At 34.0% G+C, this 19,252-nt stretch overlaps 1 protein-coding gene across 1 annotated transcript; it reads right to left on the reverse strand.

Annotated features, from left to right (window-relative positions):
- Positions 1 to 1,249: 1,249 nt before the first annotated feature.
- Positions 1,250 to 18,382, reverse strand: LOC133039892 (uncharacterized; the record flags this gene model as incomplete). The annotated part of the gene is made up of 11 exons (XM_061118964.1): positions 18,014 to 18,382; positions 17,691 to 17,892; positions 17,312 to 17,458; positions 17,045 to 17,157; positions 16,608 to 16,819; positions 16,434 to 16,498; positions 16,057 to 16,227; positions 15,788 to 15,874; positions 14,943 to 15,075; positions 2,017 to 2,705; positions 1,250 to 1,942 (listed from the first exon to the last, which is right to left on the reverse strand). Coding segments are annotated over exons 1-11 (2,682 nt in total), but the record flags the coding sequence as incomplete, so codon positions are not given.
- Between the last annotated feature and the right edge of the window lie 870 nt (positions 18,383 to 19,252).

The following is a 19,252-nucleotide window of genomic DNA, read 5'->3' on the forward strand; positions in this document are numbered from 1 at the left end:
TGTTTCTATATATTGATTATTTTCTAATGAATTAGTGAACGAATTTTCTATTGAAGTATAATTCTTACATCAAAAAATAAATAAACAAATATAACTTTACGAACTCCAAAAATCATTTAATTAGAAAAATTAAACATGACACAATAAACAAAAAAAGATAAAGATAAACAATTTTTTTATATATATATTATTTATTTTCTAAAAAATAAACATAACGCACATAGAGTGATAAAATAAACTTATATGAATATTATTATTTTGATTATTAAATTAGTTTGTTTAATTAATAGAAAATAAAATAAACACATATATAAAATGTTTTATATTATTGGTATGTTTTTTATTATAATTGTAAACATAAAAATAAACATAGTCAATATTACCATATATATAATAATCAATAATTATTACCATATATATTATAAAAGAAATTAAAAAAGTTTTTAATTATATATAAAAATGTATGAGAAAATGATAATAAATTTTTTTGCACATATTTTGTAATTAATTAAAATAATGTATACAAAATTATAAAATGTCCAATTTATTACAGATTGTCTTATATTTTTATTGTTTAAAATAATGATTTTTTTTATTTAGTTATGGCTGTAATTAGTTCCATTTACCCCGAATTGTACACCACCGTGATGCTTTTGTTTTTTTTACATTCCCTCATCATCACAAGTACCATTAACTTTCTCCGCGCACAAATTTATTACTTTTAACATATATGTACATTATAAAAAATCAACTATTTATTGTCTTTTAGTGGTTAAAAGATTACAGACATTTACCGTCCCGATTTCTGATTTCCATTGTCTTTTGATAGACATTTCACACCTAGTGTCTAACTTCTCTGCAGATTTCTCATGTGTGTAGATTTCGAATACGACTTGCTCATTTGTACCGTAAAATGTATGCAACCTTTAAATTTTAAATAAAACTGAGTGCCTTAAAAATAAAGTTTTCATGTCACTAAGGCATACCGCACGGACAGATGTAAAACAGGCCAAAAGTAGAAACAAAGTCAAAGAAAATATGCATCAAAGAGATCATATATATATAAAATATCCTGGCCCAAAGGGCAGGTCAAAAAATATATAATAATACAAAGGGCCCGAGGACAGGCCATAATAATTGTCTTCCCTTGGAAAATAAAACAGCTACATAATTAAGATTGTCTTGAAGAAAAGAAAAATAGTTGTAAATAAAAAAAAAAGAGAGAGAGAGATATAATCATGATGAAATGGGCTGGACTCAGCGGCCTAATCAATACGAGGAAGGCGAAGGCCCCGACGCGCTTCAAGCATAGCATCAAGCTTTTTCTTCTTCTCCCGGAACTTAGCAAGAGCCTCCTCAGGCTTGGGATAGAAGTCGAGTTTGATGCTCTGGCCGTTCGACTTCCACGCCATGTAGACGCCATCATCAAAGCGTTTGGCGCGTGCTTGCAGGAGACGGGGGTTAGGAGTTCTTCTCTTTTGGCCTTTTCCAAAGCCTGAACCTTGAAGTCACTCAACTCCTTCACCTCCACAGTCAGGTTGGTCATAGACTGCAGATCTGCCTGGTGCAATTCCTCTAAGGACTTTACCTTGGCAGCCATCTCGTCCATGGCTTCCCTGGCCTCCTGAAGCTCACGCCTAGCCTTGGCGACGGCCTCACCCTCCGCCTTCAGCGCCTCCCGATGCCTCGCCTCCAGCTCAGCCTCCCTCCGTTTGGCCTCCTCTTGGAGCTTCGCCTCTGCCTGGGCTTCCCTCTGTTTAGCTTCCTCCTTGAGCTTCGCCTTAGCGAGGGCCTCCCTTCGATCAGCCTCCTCCTGGATCGCCCGCCTTTCAGCAGACAGGTCACGCAGGATCCTCACGGCCTCGTCTATGCCCCCAAATTCGGACATGACGAAGCCATGATTAATTAAGGTCTTGGAAAGGCGGCTGGTCTCCGCAGTAATCTGAATAAGGAGACAAGTAAGATCGAATGCCTTAGACAAAATATTAAGGGAAGAAATAAACTGCAAGTACTTACCGCAGCCATGGCGTTGCTAATGTCTTGAACCTGGTAAATGGAGTTCAAGGAGGCACAAGCGGCATATCGTTTAGGCGGGAACTGAGTCAGATGGGAGACAAACTCGCTGGTCATCTCCAAGGCAAAAGGAGCCAAGGTGGGCCCGAGGAAGCGATTGAACCAGTCCGTCAGCGGATCCATGTTCAGGTCCCACGGATTCCGGAAGGCCTCCTCGTTGAGAGTATTTTGCTGCTCCTCCCGTAAGATTTTCTTCAAGGCCTCCACTTCAGCATGCCCCCGGCTGTACTCGTCGAGGGCGTAATTGTATTTGGCCTCCCGAAGATTCTGTCTCTCCTCGTCACCCGGGACCGGAGTCAACACTATGCCGCGAGGCACAGTGTATTCCTCCGCCTCGGAAGGAATCCCAGAGTCATGGCTCGGAGCCCGAGTGTCCACCCTACAAGGTCGCTTAGAAGGCTCCTCCTCCACCATCTTCCCCTTGCGCTTGCACTCGAGGGCGGCCGGATCTGCTTCTTCACCTTTTTCAACTTCCTCAACCTCCTCCTCCTCATCCACCAAGACAATGGCGCCCGAAGGGGCACTGGAGGAGAACCCCTCGGGAGTGACCAACTGAGAAGCAGCCGGAGGTGGAGAAGCATCGGGACTGTGGACTCCAGCAAGAGTGGCCAAGAGTTCATCCATGGGCCTGGCTGCTACAACAAGAAAATAAGTCAAGTGTTAGAACATTCGTGAGAACAGTATACACTTAACAAAGAGCAATAAAGCTAGTCCTACCCAGACTCTCTAATTCGGCCCTAGCAAAGTCCCGAATCATAGCACTGGCTTAATCATCCCCGAGAAAGCTGTCCGAGGGAAGGAACCAACTAGAGAATAAATGGGTTGAATGGTCCAAGGGAATGGGCACCGGATGACCAGAACCCATTCGGTACCGACCTAAATAATGGCCTAAGTGGGAGAAATAATACTCATTGGCATGATTCCCCTATTGGGTTTTATGCCCTAAATAAAACTCATTTCAATATAATCAGATTTACTTATTAATATAGATCAGAAATAACATTTAATGTTGCATGGTTCACATGATTTATTTCATGATTATATGTACATAATGTATAAATTCATCTGAAACCCTTTTCACATACTTGATCCTGTTTATTGTGCTGTCAACACATTGGAAAGTAAACATGACTATGTGAATAAAATTTCCTAAATTTATCAGACATAGGGTTTTACTGATATGATAATCTATAACAGAGTTTACTTGCATTTGGAGAAGTGCGATGTTCATTCCAGAGCATTGGTTAAAGTAAAGTTCAGGTTGGATGCATGGAGTATGCATCGGAAGGGACCGATATTGAACTTTGACTTAGATTTATTAAACTTACCGTAATATCTATTCAAGTCAATATCGCCTAGTAGATCCTAGATCAAATGATCTTAATCCTGTTATGATTAGGCTCAATCTCAAGAGGCTATTCGTGTTCTTTGATTTGTTAGTTAAGCCTACTTTTAGGTCAGGGTGATACGTACATTTTGGGAACACGGTAGTGCAATTGAGTGGGAGCGCTAACATAAACATGGAATCTATAGCTTCTATCTGGCGAATAGTAAGGAAAGGATGATCTCCTTCGAGCTTGACCAAATGAAAATAAATGGTGGAGATCTCATTTCACATAAGCTGAAATATCATTTATACGGGGTTAAGTGTTTTAAGGATTAAATACATTGTAGGGTGTAGCGGTAATCTAATCCCTTTACAGTGTAGATCATTCATATAGAGGATCATTGATCAAATAAGGATTATAACAATGGATAACTAATGATGTGTCTATATGGTGGAACATATAGAGCATTCTATATACTGAGAGTGCAATTCTAAGTTCTATGCGTGGATTCAACGAAGAATTAATAAGTTGGTGAATTTTAGTAATAAATTCTTGATCTGCTTATTGGAAGCTCGGTTATATAGACCCATGGTCCCCGCACTAGTTGAGATAATATTGCTTGTAAGACTCATATAATTGGTTTTGATTAATCAATTATAATTCTCAAATTAGACTGTCTATTTTTGAATTTTTCACTAAGTAAGGGCGAAATTGTAAAGAAAGAGTTTTTAGGAGCATATTTGTTAATTATGATACTTTGTATGGTTCAATTAACAAATATAATAAATGACTATATTATTTAATAATTATTTATAGTTATTAAATAATTAGAATTGGCATTTAAATGGTTGAATTAGAAAATTGGCATTTTTGTAGGGTTTTCCCTCCGATATTTTTATTATTTTAATGCCAAATAATTCAAACCTAACCCTAGTGGAATGCTATAAATAGATAGTGAAGGCTTCAGGAAAATTACACACTTTTCTTCTGACTTTTCATTCAGAAAAAACTGAGCCTCTCTCTCTCCCTATCTTTGGCCGACCCCACTCTCTCTTTCTTCTTCCTTGAATTTTGAAATTCTTAGCGTTAGAGTAGTATTTAATTAAATATAGAATTATAACCATCTAGATTTTTTCTGAAGCTTAATTTAAATTTTTCATTAAATATTTCTATTTAAGTTGATATTTAGTTATCTCTAACTAACCAGCTTAAATCTGAATATCTTTTGGATTTAAAATTTCAAAATTAAGTTGAGGAATTTTAGGCATTGGTTATTAAGATTATTTAGATATTTTTGAAGTTAATATCTTTTCGAATATTAACTTAAAATAGAATATTTTAGATATTTTTTAAGTTAATATATTTTCCAATACTAACTTAAAATTGAATATTTTCAAATTAAGTGGTTACAACTTAATTTTTGATATTTAATTAAATTTAAATTTGAAAAATATTTAGGTTCTAGATTTTTTCTAATACAACTTAAATTAGATATTTTTTCAAATTTTGTGGAAAAGATACTTAGTCAAATAAGATATTTTCTAGATAGTAATTTCTAGACTACTTATTATTTCTAATATTAAATAGGAAAATATTATACATTGTGAAATTAATTATTTATATAATTAATTTTGGTACAATTTATTTTAAGTATATTTTTCCTAGTATTAAACTAGAGATTAATAATTAAGCCTTCTCTACACTTAATTATTTATTTCTTGAATTTAATACATTTAATTAATTTGAAAATTAAATATCTAAGTTAATTTTCATCATTATACTTAAATATTTCTTTTTCATTACACTTAATTAAATAAAAAATTATTTTTAGTTGAAATTTAATTTTTCAACTAAATTTAAATAATTTTCAAAATATATTTTTTCTTTATTTTATTAATCAAATTTCAAAATTGCATTTCTTAAATGCTGAAATTTCGAATTTTATTTCAAAAGTAGATTAAAGTTGTAAATTATTTATTTTAATTTTGGACCAACTTAAATCAATGATTTTTTCATTAATTGATTAATTTAAAATAAATGAATTAAAATATATTATTAGAAATTGAATTAATTAGTCAAAGGAAAATCTAGATAGGTGATATTTTTGCTTAAAGTATTTTTCTAGTGTATTTCATTAAATGGAAAATTAATATTTAAGTTGATTTTCATCATCATACTTAAATATTTGAAATTTTTCTTATACATATTTAATTAAATAGGAAAATTATATTTTCTGTTGTAAATTAATTTTATTAATTAATTTTGGGCCAACATTAAATTAGAATAATTTTTCCAGGATTTATTTTTATTTTAACATGCATTTTCGAAAATTGTATTCTTAAATACTTTAATTTTTCGAAATGCAATATATATTTATAGAAAATTAAATTTGAGTTGTAAATTAATTTAAATTAATTTTGTAACAACTTAAATTGAATATTTTTCTAAATATTTATTGGAAATTATTACTAAGATGGAAATAATTCATATTATTTTCATATCCATCTAAGTAAAATTTATAAATATTAAATTAAAATTTATATTTAGAATTTTTCATTCTAAATTGGAAATTTTAACTAAATAAATATATATTTTAAAATAAATAGATTAAATAAAGAGTATCAAAGAAAATACAACTCTCTTTAAATAATGAGCTTTATTATTAAGATATTCAATCTCCATTGTTGGTTTTACATCGCGTTTGTTTTAGTAAGTAATCCTCCCTAATGGAAGAACGTTCATTAGCAATTTCGCACCGTTTAATCTCGAAAGATAAGTAGTTTGTAAGTGTTTTATATGGTATGGATCACCCTAATGGTGGCGACCATATTTGACTTGCAAATTGCAAAACAATGGTGAAAGCTCATAAGATAGAATTGCCTTAACTCTCGCCTAAACGGGACAACGTTGAATTCCAATCTTGATTGAATAAAAGGTTGCTAGAATGTTTAACATTTTAGATGAGCTGACAACTCTATTCAATGGATGGTAGCTTTGACTCTCGCCTAAACGGGACACTGATATCAGTTTGTTGAAAACCTTAGAAATTATTTAGGATTGTATGTTTTAGTATTTTCACTTGTCATTCCTACTTGCTATATGTTTATAATTTCTGAATTATGTATGAATTTATATTGAACCATGTTATTTTCTGTTGTTAAATTGTAGTTTAATTTCGAATCTTCATTGTTGGTCTAACTTGGTTTGTTTATCTAATGAGACAAACCCTAGTGGATTTTCACCATTAGACATACATAATAGTGTTAGATCTCGAAAGATAAATATTGTATATGCGACATCTAGCTGTTCATCAATATATGACACCTTAGACTAGTATTTTTACGATATGAAACAAGAAGATTATATAAATAAGATTACTTTGACTTTCGCTAATCGAAGCATCGTTGGATTCTTATTTAAACAACGAAATTATCCTAATTCCTCTTAGCTTATTCATTTCGAATTGGCTCAATAACATATCATTGGATGAATGGTCTATAAATCATTTAATGTCATTATATTTTATCTTAAGAAATTAAATGACGCATATGATTATAATCCCGAAATTCTATTCCCAATTAATATAAATCCTCAATTTTAGAAATCTCCTACTTTATGGGCAAATCTGACTTAGAGTTAAATTAGTAGTGGTGGTCCAAGATAGAATTACTCATAATATTTGGCATAAATTTAAGTCTTTGACTTTAATTTTAGATTCCAAACAGAAATTTTCTTATATTTCTAATTCCAGGATGCAATACAGTTACACCTTCACAAAAGTTTAATATCCATCTTCAATTAATGGATTCAAACTCTATGGAATATGAGTTAGGTATTCTGTGACCAAGATCCACTTGCACTATTCTAAGAATTCTTTGATGTAACTAAACCTAAGTCATCAAAAGACACTACCACATTTTTTTAATCTATGGCATTTGTATCTTGTTCATAGTGGATTTGACAAGATCAATCTCTGCAAAGATTTAATATGCATATATCCACTAAAAGTAGTTCATCTCATTCGCAGATGGATGTACATTCAGGGATGGATATGAGTTTTTCGTTGTATTCTTAAAACGATAACTCTAGATTATACCTTTTAGCAGGAAATTTGAAATGTTTGAAAAATTTCATTAATTTCTAGCAATAATTAAAACCATTAAGGTAAGTGGTTAAAGATCTTGCGAACTGATAGGGGTAGAGAAATAGTTAGTAAATATGCAGTTCAAAGATCATTAAATTGATTTTTGAATTATATCCAAACTTACCTCCCCAGAAATTTCGAGTTGCATGTTGATGATTAGTTACTAGTCGTTGCCTAATTCCTTTCATGGTAATACAATTTCCGAATGATGTAATGGTTGTATACTTGATGTAAATCATTACTAGATTCATGGATGACCTAATTAAAATCTTAAGAAAAGCTAGAACTGTTAACCATGATTTGTTAGCTATTCTAAGTGATTAAGGGTGGACCATCCCATAGTCAGTAGATAAGAAAGTGTTTGTTTAAACAAATACTACTTTTCTAAGATAATGACTAAGTCTGAAAATAAAGCAGCAAATAAAAGAGATATTTATTTCTTCATTCCAAAAGTGTTCTATCATCTTATATGACATATGATGATCCCACTGCCTCTGTTGTCTTGTCACAACCGAAGAGATCAATGTCATTTAGTTTTCTTAGACATAATTCACGGTACCTTATCGTAGTAGGAGAGTTTCTAGGAACTCACCTTCTTATGACTTGGGAGACACTAGTGATTAAAATCCATTGTGAGTTTAAACAAGTAATGGATTGTCAAGATAAAAAACTAAGAAGAAAGCCAAGAGAACTATAGTTTAATCCATTCACATGGAATAACCTAAAGTTTTTTATTACAAGGACATAAAAAGGAAATTTCGTTAATAAGTCTATTCTATGGACTTAACAAAACTTCCTGTTCCTAGTATTAAAAGTTTGAGTTTATCTAAACCTATGGCTTGTGGTATACCTGGTAATAACTTACTCTAATGTAAGCAACGTACTTTAGTAAGATGCTGAAGCATTTTCTTTCTAATGGCAATCTATGAAAGCTTCACAACTTCTTAGGCATAAATTTTATTTATCTAAGGAAAAGTCTCAACTATTCCAGAAAAGATAAAGCCATGAAAGAATTTCTTAAATCAACAGTGAGAGGTCTTAGACATGCTTTTGTATGCCTTAGATCAGACACCTGCTGTTGAGTGGGAGTAATGAGTAGGTATCAGATTAATCCAAGAGAGGAACATTGAAAGACAATCAAGTAAATCTTAAGATAAAGAAGAGGAACTATATGTTAGTCTATAAGGGTGTGTTTAAAACTCTTAGACTACACCACATCAGATTTCAAAATTTGCCTTTGTGTTAGAAAATCTTTCTGATAAGATGGTGATTACTCTGATGGTGGAATAGTGATTTTGGAGAAGTGTAAAAACCTATCTGAAGTCTCTATGTCTACCAGAGAGGGACTGAATGTTAAAGTTGCAGGAAAGGTACTTATTCAGTCTAAGGAAAGTTCTATACATCTTTGGCACCATTCCAAATTGCCTTAACTACTAGTATTAATTTTCGGATTAACCAAAAGTAGTTGCCAAAGCTATAGAATCCAGTATCCCAAGAAGAGTAGACATATAGATAGGAATTTCACATTATTAATGATTTTGTGATTAAGGAAGAGTAATAGTGGAGAAAAGGTTGTGTTTAATTCAACCTTTCAGATCCTATTACAAGGAGTTTACTACTACTACACTTGATTTGTACATCAAAGTGTTGAGATTATTTGAAATGCACATTTTGTTTTATATTAGTGCAAGTAGGAGTTTGTTGGGTTTTATGCCCTAAATAAAACTCATTTCAATATAATCAGATTTACTTATTAATATAGATCAGAAATAACATTTAATGTTGCATGGTTCACATGATTTATTTCATGATTATATGTACATAATGTATAAATTCATCTAAAACCATTTTCACATACTTGATCCTGTTTATTGTGTTGTCAACACATTGGAAAGTAAACATGACTATGTGAATAAAGTTTCCTAGATTTATCAGACATAGGGTTTTACTGATATGATAATCTACAACAGAGTTTACTTGCATTTGGAGAAGTGCTATGTTCTTTCTAGAGCATTGGTTAAAGTAAAGCTCAGGTTGGATGCATGGAGTATGCATCGGAAGGGACCGATATTGAACTTTGACTTAGATTTATTAAACTTACCGTAATATGTATTCAAGTCAATATCGCCTAGTTGATCCTAGATCAAATGTTCTTAATCCTGTTATGATTAGGCTCAATCTTGAAAGGCTATTCGTGTTCTTTGATTTGTTAGTTAAGCCTACTTTTAGGTCAGGGTGATACGTACATTTTAGGAACACGGTAGTATAATTGAGTGGGAGCGCTAACATAAACATGGAATCTATAGCTTCTATCTGGTGAATAGTAAGTAAAGGATGATCTCCTTCGAGCTTGACCAAACGAAAATAAATGGTGGAGATCTCATTTCACATAAGCTGAAATATCATATATACGGGGTTAAGTGTTTTAAGGATTAAATACATTGTAGGGTGTAACGGTAATCTAATCCTTTTATAGTGTAGATCATTCATATAGAGGATCATTGATCAAATTAAGATTATAACAATGGATAACTAATGATGTGTCTATATGGTGGACCATATAGAGCATTCTAGATAATGAGAGTGCAATTTTAAGTTCTATGCGTGAATTCAACGAAGAATTAATAAGTTAGTGAATTTTAGTAATAAATTCTTAATCTACTTATTGGAAGCTCGGTTATATAAACACATGGTTCCGCACTAGTTGAGATAATATTGCTTGTAAGACTCATATAATTGATTTTGATTAATCAATTATAATTCTCAAATTAGACTGTCTATTTGTGAATTTTTCACTAAGTAAGGGCAAAATTGTAAAGAAAGAGTTTTTAGGGGCATATTTTGTTAATTATGATACTTTGTATGGTTCAATTAATAAATATGATAAATGACAATATTATTTAATAATTATTTATAGTTATTAAATAGTTAGAATTTGTATTTAAATGGTTGAATTAGAAAATTGGCGTTTTTGAGAAAATCAAATGCAGAAAAGATAAAACTGCAAAATTGCAAAAATTGAGGCCCAAATCCACATTGCATGGCCGGCCACTTTTGTAGGGTTTTCCCTCTGATATTTTTATTATTTTAATGTCAAATAATTCAAACCTAACCCTAGTGGAATGCTATAAATAGATAGTGAAGGCTTCAAGAAAATTACACACTTTTCTTCTGACTTTTCATTCAGAAAAATCTGAGCCTCTCTCTCTCCCTATCTTTGGCCGAGCCCACTCTCTCTTTCTTCTTCCTTGAATTTCGAAATTCTTAGTGTTAGAGTAGTGCCCACACACAGCAAGTGATACCTCAATCATAGTGAGGAAGATCGTGAAGAAAGACTTTCAGCAAGGAGTTTCAGCACCAAAGAATTAGAGAAAGAGATTCAGGTTCAGATATTTATAATGCTCTGCTACAGAAAGGAATCAAGGGCTAGATATCTCAACGGAAATAGTCATATTATTCCGCTGCATCCAATGTAAGGTTTACTAAACTTTATATGTGTTTATTTCATCGTTTTCGAAAGTTTATATTTAGAGTGTTAATCAACATACTTGTGAGTAGATTAAGATCCTGGTAAAATAATTTCCAACATCCCCCACCGGGTGGAAGGCATCCTAAACATACGGAGACGTTCATCGAACCCTATAGGCCTAAGGCGGGTATACTCACGGACGGGAGTAACATAATGTATTATTAAAGGGGACTTACCAGAACCCGAAGTGCTGGCATCGGGAGCCCCCGTATTCGGTACTAGGACCACAGGCTTGGGTCTGGGGGTTCTCCGCTCCAACGGAGCTCCAATACGAAGGGCCCTTCCGGCGGTCGCCTGGGCCTTAATGTAAGCTAGCTCTTGTTCCCTCTTGAAGAGGTACTTCTGGTAATTGTCCTCCGCCATGGCAATGATTTCACCCCGGAGTACCTTCTTTGCGGCCGGAGCTATCACATTCGAACAGATGACTTTGGAAAGATTGTAGTCATCCACCGACTGGTGCCCCAGGATCAGCTTGGCCTTTCGACAGTGCTCTGTCGTGACCAGCTGCCCGACATCGAGAGCCTTCTTATCGTACGTGGCGAAGGTCTTAGCCCGCTGAAGAAATATTTTAGTAGGTTCGGCCCGCATGTAAGGGGGGATCCTAACCCACTCCGTGAGAAGCTCTGGATGATCCATGGCCTGGAAACCGGAGAAGAAAAAGCGGTGACGATATTCCTTCACGTGCTTCTGATGGTTGTAAGGGATCGGGCCCTTATTCAAAGGATGGGCTCGGAGACCGTAAAAACAGTCTTTAAGTTTATCTCCCTTTTTAGGGATGGAAACAAGTTCATAAAAATACAATTTCTGTCAGACTGGGCGAGCCCCAGCTCCGGGCAGCATAAAAAATGAACAAGCCAAAAAGCAGGCGGTAAGCTTGAGGAATAAGTTAATATGGCGCAAGGCCGACAAATACAAGGAAGTTAATGAAATAATCTTGGAGAGTGAGCATGGCCCCGACCATAAGATGCATCTGGCTCCAGGCTCCGAAGCCCCCATAGTTGTAGTTGGGCATCTCCTTGTCTCGGGGCAACCGGTGGTATGTCCCGGAGGTTGAAGGTTTGATGCCTGCCACCACCACAATCTGCTCCAGCTGATGGGCGTAGGTCAGGGTAGAATGAAGCTCAGCCGCTTCCCACCCGTTGGCGCGGAACTTGTGCCCTTCTTGGGCCACGGGACCCTTCATGACCTCCTCCAGGGTGGCCAAGCGTTTTTCTCGCTTCTTCGAAGACTTAGAACCGGATGCAGAAGTAGACATTTTTGGTTCTGAAAAAGATTGAAAAAATCCAACAGTCAGGCCCCAAACCAAACCCTAATTCAAAAAAGGAATGGGGGTCCCCTAACCGCTGGAAAGAGGCCCCCTCCGGACACTTGTCAAAAGAGAAAGCCTCAAAAGGTTTTCCTTGACAAGAGTCGGGTGCAAGAATCCCACAGATAGTGACATTACAAAAAAATAAGGAGAGAAAAGGAAAAAAGGGTAAGATCGAGAAGACGAAGTCTGCTCTAAACCCTAAAGTGTCATTACGTGGGACGAAGATGATTCCTCGACAAAAACATGATGAAAAGAAGTAAACTAAACGCAAAAGAGAAGGAATCTAACGCGTTGTGCAGAAACTCAAAACAAAAATTCCCAGAAGTTCAACATCCAACCCAGAAAAAGTAAATGAACAAGTAAAGCATGATATGTGAACAAATAATGAACTAGTATACAAGATACGAAGAACTTACATAAAGTGTGGAAGCTGGACGTTGGTGTTGATCGTCGGTAAAAGGTTAACTGGCAACGGCGAAGGAATAAGAGCAAGAAATCTATGATGTTTGAGGTTTCTTTTCTCTCTAGGAAACTGTGAGAAAATTTTGATAAAATGCTGAAAGTAACCAAATGAGGCAAGAAGGTTGACTTTTATAGGCCAGAACATGTGTGAAGACAGTTGTGATCAGCCACCATCGAACGGCTGGGATAGCAATCGATTCGAATTCTGTAGATCCAACGGTTGGATCAAATCGTCATCAAGGCGGTGAAAACGTTTGAGTACCCGTCTGACACCCATTTAATGCGCCGTATCAATAAATGGACAAGAAACGAATCGACGCCTGCAAAAAGCAAATAACTGCAGTAATGATGGTCATTAATACACCACCACGCGCTCAAAGCACGTGCCAGGAAGCTGATAAGGCAACTGGAGGCATCTAAGCAAGCCTTGTTCACTTCATAACTAAACAAGGCTTGGGGGTAAATGTTGCCCCTGATTTTGCCCAAAATACGTGGACCAACCGGATGAGGACACGTAGATAGAAAGGGTTTAGCGTTCGAATAAATCAGCTAAGTCTCCTTAAGCACATGATTACCTTAGACATGCCTCCCGGAGAAGGCATGTAAGTCTCACATACTCCCGGAGAGCAAGGCTACAACAAAGCACCTCCGGGAGGTGTCAGATCCTATCTGAACAGTCATCTCGCATTTAATGCCGAATGGGAGGAGGCGTATTGGAACTTCCATACGTAATAAAGTCTGACAGCACAACTCCCACTCTGCACCTATTAGGCTATGATCAATAAAGTCTAGTGACGGCTACTCTGTGAGGAATCACGTCAGTCAAAAGGGATAAAGGACTGCCCTCATAAAATTCCTACAAAACCTAGGGATTAGACCATGCATTACCTATGACATATTCATTAGGAATGTATGACTTTACTGATATATACAGAAATGCATGTACCTTAATTCTAGGGATCACCCCACAAAAACACTATAAATATCTCCCAAAACTCATTAAAGAGGGGTCGAGAATTCTGGGTTTCAAAAGAACTAGAAGAGGAAAAATCCACCAAGAACATTTTTTGTAATAAATACTATCATAAATACACAGACTCGTGGACTAAGGCTCATTAACGCCTCAACCATGTAAAAATCCCTTTCTCAATTCCTTATAGCTCTCTAAATTATTATTATTATATTGGTTGCCGAAAACCTCGATCAACAGTAACCAACCCGAAGGAGAGAAAGAGATTCAAGCCTAGATCTTGATAATACTCTACGACAGAAAGGAACAAGGGTTAGAGATTTAAGCGAAATAAGTCATATTATATGCTGCAATCAATGTAAGGTTCTAAACTCTTTATGTGTTTAATTTTATCATATTAAAGATATTCATATCTAAGATGTTAATAAAACATACTTGTTAGAAAATCTAGATCCTAGTAAAATATTCCCAACAGGTAGTGCCCGTACACACCCTAAAGTATGTTTTTTGCCTAACGGCTTGCTTAGAGAGTATTTAACAAAGGAGAGACATTTGCGTGATGCGTGTCCTAACTAGTACGAAAGTCCTCACGGGAGCTATACACCACATGATGAAGAAGGTTCTCATCCAGCCAATAGCCAGATCGTCCTTTAGCAGTACTAGCCTTAGTAACGTATGGAGTACGACACCTAGGAGGGTAAAGGGTATGCCCTTTACCCCGTGTGCGCCTATAAATAATCTTATTTATCTTCAAGCGAAAAAAAAAAAACAAGTTTACTTACAGACACTCAGCAAAAATTCCAAGAGAGCTCTCTCTCTCTCTCAAGTGGAGCAAAAGAAGCAGATTAACTTTTACTGTAACCTCTTTGTAATCTCAAAAACATTGCCCGAAAAAGCTAATACAATGGACTCGTGAACTAAAAATCATTAACGCCTGAACCACGTAAAAATCTATTTATTTATTATTTATTATTTCTTATTTCTTATTTCTTTAAGCTCTAAATTTATCTGGTTTCCTAAAAACTCAATAAACAGCCTATGTTATCAATTTCAAGGATTACAATGATATTTATGAGAAGGATTAAAAGAAATAAAAATGATAAAGTAAGAAAGCTAGAGGTTCTTACCAAACTGATGAGAGATGAAATTGTCAACCTCAGTAGCCATGGCTGTCAAGAATTGATCTTCGAAAGAACTTTTGTTGGTTGGGAGGTTGTCCAGAAAGTCTACTTCGGAATCAGAGCTTGAAGATGTCACATACTAGTTGGGAAAGATATATTATATTAGTTTTGTACATAAATTTTAAGATAAGTAATGATTGCTAGCAAGGAACCAAACCTATTAGCTATTCTAAAGATGATTACAGTGGAGAAAATAGTTATGTCAATATTAGCAAGTCATTCACCAACTCAGAAATAAGAAAGAGGAGAGACTAGGTTGAAATGTTGTTAAGGGCTTGCTTAGAAGAAGCTAACTTGGTAAACAACATATGTAAGAACCTACCACGACACAATTAGTATAAATTTTTTTGTTTTTTTTTTTTGAACTGCAATCAGTATAAAATTTAGTTACTAATGAAAAAATTACTCAACCTAATTTGAAAGGATATAAGTTTGCTTAATATTATGTATAATTATGTCACTTTTTTAAATTTACAATTTATTATTTGAATCTAATGCCTCAATTGTACTTTTTTCTCCAAAAAAAAAAAAACACAACACACATCAATGCAATAATTCAAATACTAGTTATAAATGCAAGAAGTTCTAAAAATAAAGGTGAGATGGCCGATTATAAACATGCTAAAAGAATACTAAATTTATTAAAGTACTATATGTTTAAAAATAAAAGACACAGTATACATGCTTTCAACTGGTTGAAGGAATAAAATTTTACAAGTTTATCCTACTCAAAATTTAGACTAGCGTGTATATATATCTAACTGAAAGAGCAAAAGGAGAAAAAAGGCTACCGGAATTAGAGGTACTTTTTGATTAGTTATTGTTTTTGGCAATTCCTCTGCAAGTACTGGCCAAAACATATGTAATTCATGGCGAACCTGCAAAATAGATGATATGCAAACATTAATTAAAAATTAAAAATTCAAGTAAGACGCTAATTAGCCACAGCAAAAGAAATATTGTTGATGATTTGTAGCACCAACTCCCTCAAACACACTCCTTCATTCCTGAAAATGACAAAACACAAAGAAAATGACAGTACATTAAAAAGTTATGTTACCGCTTTTATTACACGCCATGTAGACTCTAACGGGTATACATCTAAAGATCCATCATTTGGTTTATCATCTAGCAGAACTTCAACACAAGCAAGCATTGAACTCGCTGTAGACTCAAGATTGTAACCTCCTTCTAAAGCCAATACAACTTTCCCGTGGGCGAAATCCATCAACTGAATAAACAAAAGATTTGACAAGGACAAAGAGAAGGCAATACTGAATCATCCTAGACTTAGTTCCCAAAATAAAAGTAGAATGTGACGTAGAAAAATAAAAAGCAGAGATTGCATTTCCCAAATTAAAGACCCAACAAGTGCCACAATATAGATAACTGAAATAAACTGAAAATATGAATAAGATCAATAAATGTATGTATAACCTTCTTCAACATGACTGAGTATCCAAATGGCGTGACAAGGCATTCTCCTAAGGGATCATTAACAGCTGCACCAAGCAACATATTGGTTCACCAACATAGTTTGAAGGGATACATAAAAATGAAAAAGGTAAGAGAAGGAAGAGAGAATACATCAAATTAAGATAAATGACCAACCTGCATCAAACCCGGCAGACACTATAATCATGTCAGGATTAAATTCCTTAGCAACAGGAATCAAAATATGATCCCAAACCGCAATGTAATCAGCATCCCCACATTGATTATTCTCCCATGGGACATTTATATTATATCCAGCACCCGGTCCATTGCCCACCATCGTGTAAAAACCATCATCATTAAATGGAAAAAAGTTTCCAAACTCATGCCTACATATAAATATAGTTTAACATTGTTATGGGAAGGATGTCTTGATAGAATACAAATTACTGTAATGTTACTTGCATACCCTTGATAACACAAAATCTATCTTATCAAAAAATTGTAATCTAGAAAGTATTTATAGTTATAGTTTGGGGATGTAATTATTAATTATTCAATGATGCTTGAGATGAATTAAGATAAAGAGTTCATTAGATATAATTGTAACATACCTATGAACTGAGAAAAATAATACACGTGGATCCTCCCAAAACATCTTTTGAGTACCGTTACCATGATGGACATCCCAATCAACAATTAAAATTCTTTTAATACCCAGTTCTGGCTGTCAAGTAAAGCAAATGGTCAGTTGAAAGTAAGCAGAAGTAACTTTCCATATGAAAGGATAGCTTTTTTAAAAAGAAATAATATGTTGTGACTTAGTAAAGAAGTAAAAGGAGGAAATAAAATCCTTTAGTAGAGAAGGGAAGGTGATTCACTTTTTCATTCAATATGAATTTCGCTGCAATAGCCACATTATTGTAAAGACAAAATCCTATTGGTTTATCATGTTCAGCATGATGTCCTGGAGGCCTAACAATAGCCACACCAGAACTTAGTTCCCCTTTGGCAACTTGTTCAATAACCTGTGTCAAAAAACATCAACAATAAAGTTCTATGAGTTTATAAGGTAGCATATATCAGCATAACATACACTGATTTGAGCTTTGGAAAAATAGCTTAGAGTAATAAATATTTTATCTTACTTAAAGTTATAGTATGAAAAAAAATTCTGTGTAATCTTCACATTATATATAGTTTCTTCCGAATTTTTAGTAAGATATCATTAGTTATGCTGACTCATACAAAAAACAGTACCTGTACGACAGAGCCTGCCGCAAGAGAAGCAGCTTGAGATGATCCTTCATTGAAATAAATAGAGTCATATTTTGATGCAATTTTCTTTCTTCGAGAACTAAATTTTTTGGAACTTATGTCTTTCATCAATTTCAAATGATTTTGGGAGTGAACTAACAATACTTGGTTATCTTCTACCTCTTTGGCATCCAGTAGAACACACCTGAAACATAAATTACAAGAAGCAAACAAAAACAAAATTACCCCTAAAAAATCCAACAGAAATTCCCATTTCTCAAGCAATAAATTTCAATGATGATATGAAAACTGAAAAAAGATGATACCTTTGGGTTATACCAGCTGTTTGAAGTTTGGTCCAAATGGATTTGATGCGATCAGGGATTTCTGGCCAATCTGTTTTGTTAGGAGGTGCATGCTTACACATTCGATCATCATACAATAAACCAACTCTCCTCTTCTGTTTAGTCCTCCTATTCTCACTACCACCCACCATTTTTACACTGCTTTCTATTCCATGAAATGCATTATTTTAACCTTTGAAGTTTCCTAATGTGGTTTCTTCTTCTGCTATCAACGAAGAGTCTCCCTCCCTCCCACTTACCCCATTTCTTCTGTATCTTTTTATATATTTTTCAAACACATAAACACCAAATATAAAAATGAAACCTTTCAATTCCCTTTCCCTCTCTCTCTTTTCTTGTATTTTATATTTTAGGGTAAATACCATTTATGTGTTTTGTAAAAGTTACAGATTGGACCTGTGTTTTGTTAAATGACAAAATGGATCCTGTATTTTCTAAAATAGTAAAAATAGGACCCTGAGCTTAATTTTTGATAACTTTTTTTTAATACAACCAACTTGAAGACAATGCTTAATACGAACAGATACAAAAAATGTAAACAGTTTTGTCATATAGCACTTTTAAATCGGATTATAATTAAACTTTATTTTGACAAAAAAATCAATTCAGGGTCCTATTTGTACTATTTTATAAAATACAAGGTCCATTTTGTCATTTAACAAAATACAGGGTCCAATTGGTAACTTTTGTAAAACAGAAAGTCCAAAATAGTATTTACCCTATACTGACATTAGTTTAATATTATTTATATTTATTTATTGAATATGCCTTGTATATTTCTTATCATATATAATGCTACTTAAATTATGCACAATTTTCCATTTCAAAACGAAAATTATGCACACTTTTTCACAATTATTAAGTGTGGATCACATTAATTTTAATGTTACAGTTGAATATTTATTTTGAACAAATAATATGGTTTGGATCTCATATTGCATATTTTTTTGTTTATTTATATGGTTTAAATTTGATTATGTGCTGATGACTTTAATTGGGATAAAATTGATGATTATTGAGCTAAAAAACTGCGTGAAAAGAAATAACGATTTACTATTAGCTATAGAGTAGACACAATTTAAGGTTAATTAGTAATTTTTTTCCTAAGCTTTGACATGTATTAAATTATGCCTCTTAAATTTTTTTTTGCCGTTAAAAATTCCCCTGAACTATTAAGATTGTTAGATTTAAAGACTTTTA

Source organism: Cannabis sativa, chromosome 7 (genome assembly GCF_029168945.1).
Source record: "Cannabis sativa cultivar Pink pepper isolate KNU-18-1 chromosome 7, ASM2916894v1, whole genome shotgun sequence".
Lineage (NCBI taxonomy): Eukaryota > Viridiplantae > Streptophyta > Magnoliopsida > Rosales > Cannabaceae > Cannabis > Cannabis sativa.